Source organism: Pygoscelis adeliae, unplaced genomic scaffold, assembly GCF_000699105.1.
Source record: "Pygoscelis adeliae isolate BGI_AS28 unplaced genomic scaffold, ASM69910v1 Scaffold458, whole genome shotgun sequence".
NCBI lineage: Eukaryota > Metazoa > Chordata > Aves > Sphenisciformes > Spheniscidae > Pygoscelis > Pygoscelis adeliae.
The window spans coordinates 610,281-612,202 of NW_008825352.1; the positions used below are offsets into that span (position 1 = coordinate 610,281).

Consider the following 1,922-nt stretch of genomic DNA (forward strand, 5'->3'; position numbering starts at 1 on the left):
GGCTTAGGGAATGTTTGTTCTGGGGTTTTACTTCTATCAATCTTAGCTCTGCCACTTAAATAGGGTCTAATCACGAAACAGGGTGGGGAGGCCTTATGTTCTCCCCAGAACAGAATGGGGGATCCCAGAATGGGATTCTGGATTTTCAAAGTCCCATTGTTGCTCCTTCCAGGTGAGCTGAGACGTGGCCACCGGCAAGATCCATCGGTCCATGGGGTCCTCCAAAATGGCCGATGGATTCCAGAGCAAAGTGGTAGCACCTCGGAATCCGAAGCTAGTCAGAGAGGCAGAGGAGTCCGTAACTGTAAGTACCTGCTGTGGCCAGGTAGGACCTGCGTTAAGGCTGGAAAGTCCCCCTGTGTCCCTCCGCTGCCTTCCCCTCCTGTTGTCTAGCAGCACTGTGAAGCCAGACACCACCTCCCCACCTCTTTGCTGCCACGCTTCTGTTGGAGGTGGCTGTCGTGGTGCAGTGGGAGATGGACTGTGTGCTTCTTCAGGGAAAGTCCAGAGTCTTGCCTGGATGTGCCACTGGAGCCAAGTTAAACGAATGTACTGGGCATTGCACTGGAACCGCTGAAGCATGAGCGTGTGCTTCTTTCCATCCTCTTTGCGTGGGCAGTACTATCTTCCATCATGTCGGCATACTTGCTAGTGCTGCTCTTACCATACCTGTCCTCCAGGCAGGCAGGCACGTGGTGGGCTGCTCAGACTCTGCCTGAAGACTTGAGAGACGTGGCTGGTCCCAGATAGAACAGGTTCCAAAACAGTTGTATCTCATACAATATCTCATACCCCACAGATCCAGCCCTGCAAACAGCAGTGGAGTCAGGGCAATTTCTCCTTCCCATCCACAAACGTCACCTTTGCTGACTGGAGCTTACTTGACTGGAGATGACCTAGTGCTGAGGCTCTGTCAAGGAGATACCTCTGTATACTTCTGTGGAGAGGTGTGTGAGGCCAGAACAGAGAGAAAACAAGTGCTAATTAAAAAGAGAGAACTAAAACTTGGACCCATTCCTCTCCATCTCATTCTTGGCACAATGCTGCTTTTCTGCTTTCCTCTGATTCACCCAGCAGTGACATCTCCTGATGATGCAAGGATGGAGTTAGGGGATTTCTGATAACTCCTCCCTACTCTCTTCGAAGGTCACTGGCTCAATCCAGCAAAACTAAAGAGGAAACAAATGCCTGGGGAACAGAAATCTTCAAACATGTCACATCAAATCATGAAGGAGAAGCTAATGGGACAGAGCCACTTGGTTAGAGCATGTGTATTCCGCTCTATATCATTAATTTACTGATGTTAAATATTTCAGCAGGTAACTTGCAGGGCTTCCAGGACTATCCTAGTGGCTGTGATCACAAATTATTCATCAGTGACACTTGAACAAGGAAAGCCTTTCTGAACAAAGGCATTTCTGTAGCTCTTGCTGGTGTTTTGCATTTCAGCTGACTCCCTCTGCCTTCCTGAAGGAGATGTCTCTTACCACCGAGCAGAGGCTGGCCAGCACTCGGGAGATGAGGCGGCCGCGGATTATCCAGCTTCTAGACATGAGTGAAACCTCCCATCAAAAGGTAGCCTTTTCCTGCCCTTTTCCTTGCCGTTTGATGTGACATTTGAAGAGGGTGCGTGCTTGTGACAGACTTGCCTCCAGCTTATCTAAATACCTTGGTGACTAGGTCCTGTGGTCCTTTCAAACTGCTGGTGGTGGTGGTGGAGTTCCTTCTGCCTTCTGCTGGGGGAAAGGGTATAAACGTTTTTCCCCGGTGAGATGTTGAAGTCCTGATCTGTGCTAAGCCAGTATAAGTAACCTCTGCTGAAGTTGGTGGCGCTTGCTGGAGTTCAGCTACCATCGCTAAAGCATGATACTGGGGGAAGGCTGGGGCAGGACACAAGGGCACGAGCTTGCCGTTTTCCATCC

General features: G+C 50.1%; 1 protein-coding gene across 1 annotated transcript in view; it reads left to right on the forward strand.

Moving 5' to 3' along the window:
* Positions 1-211: 211 nt before the first annotated feature.
* HYDIN (HYDIN, axonemal central pair apparatus protein) overlaps positions 212-1,922 on the forward strand; it is a 155,189-nt gene continuing 153,478 nt past the window's right edge. Inside the window, exons 1-2 of the mRNA XM_009330382.1 lie at positions 212-304; positions 1,450-1,575. Coding sequence (XP_009328657.1) covers positions 212-304; positions 1,450-1,575 — 219 coding nt within the window. The remainder of the gene's footprint in view (positions 305-1,449; positions 1,576-1,922) is intronic.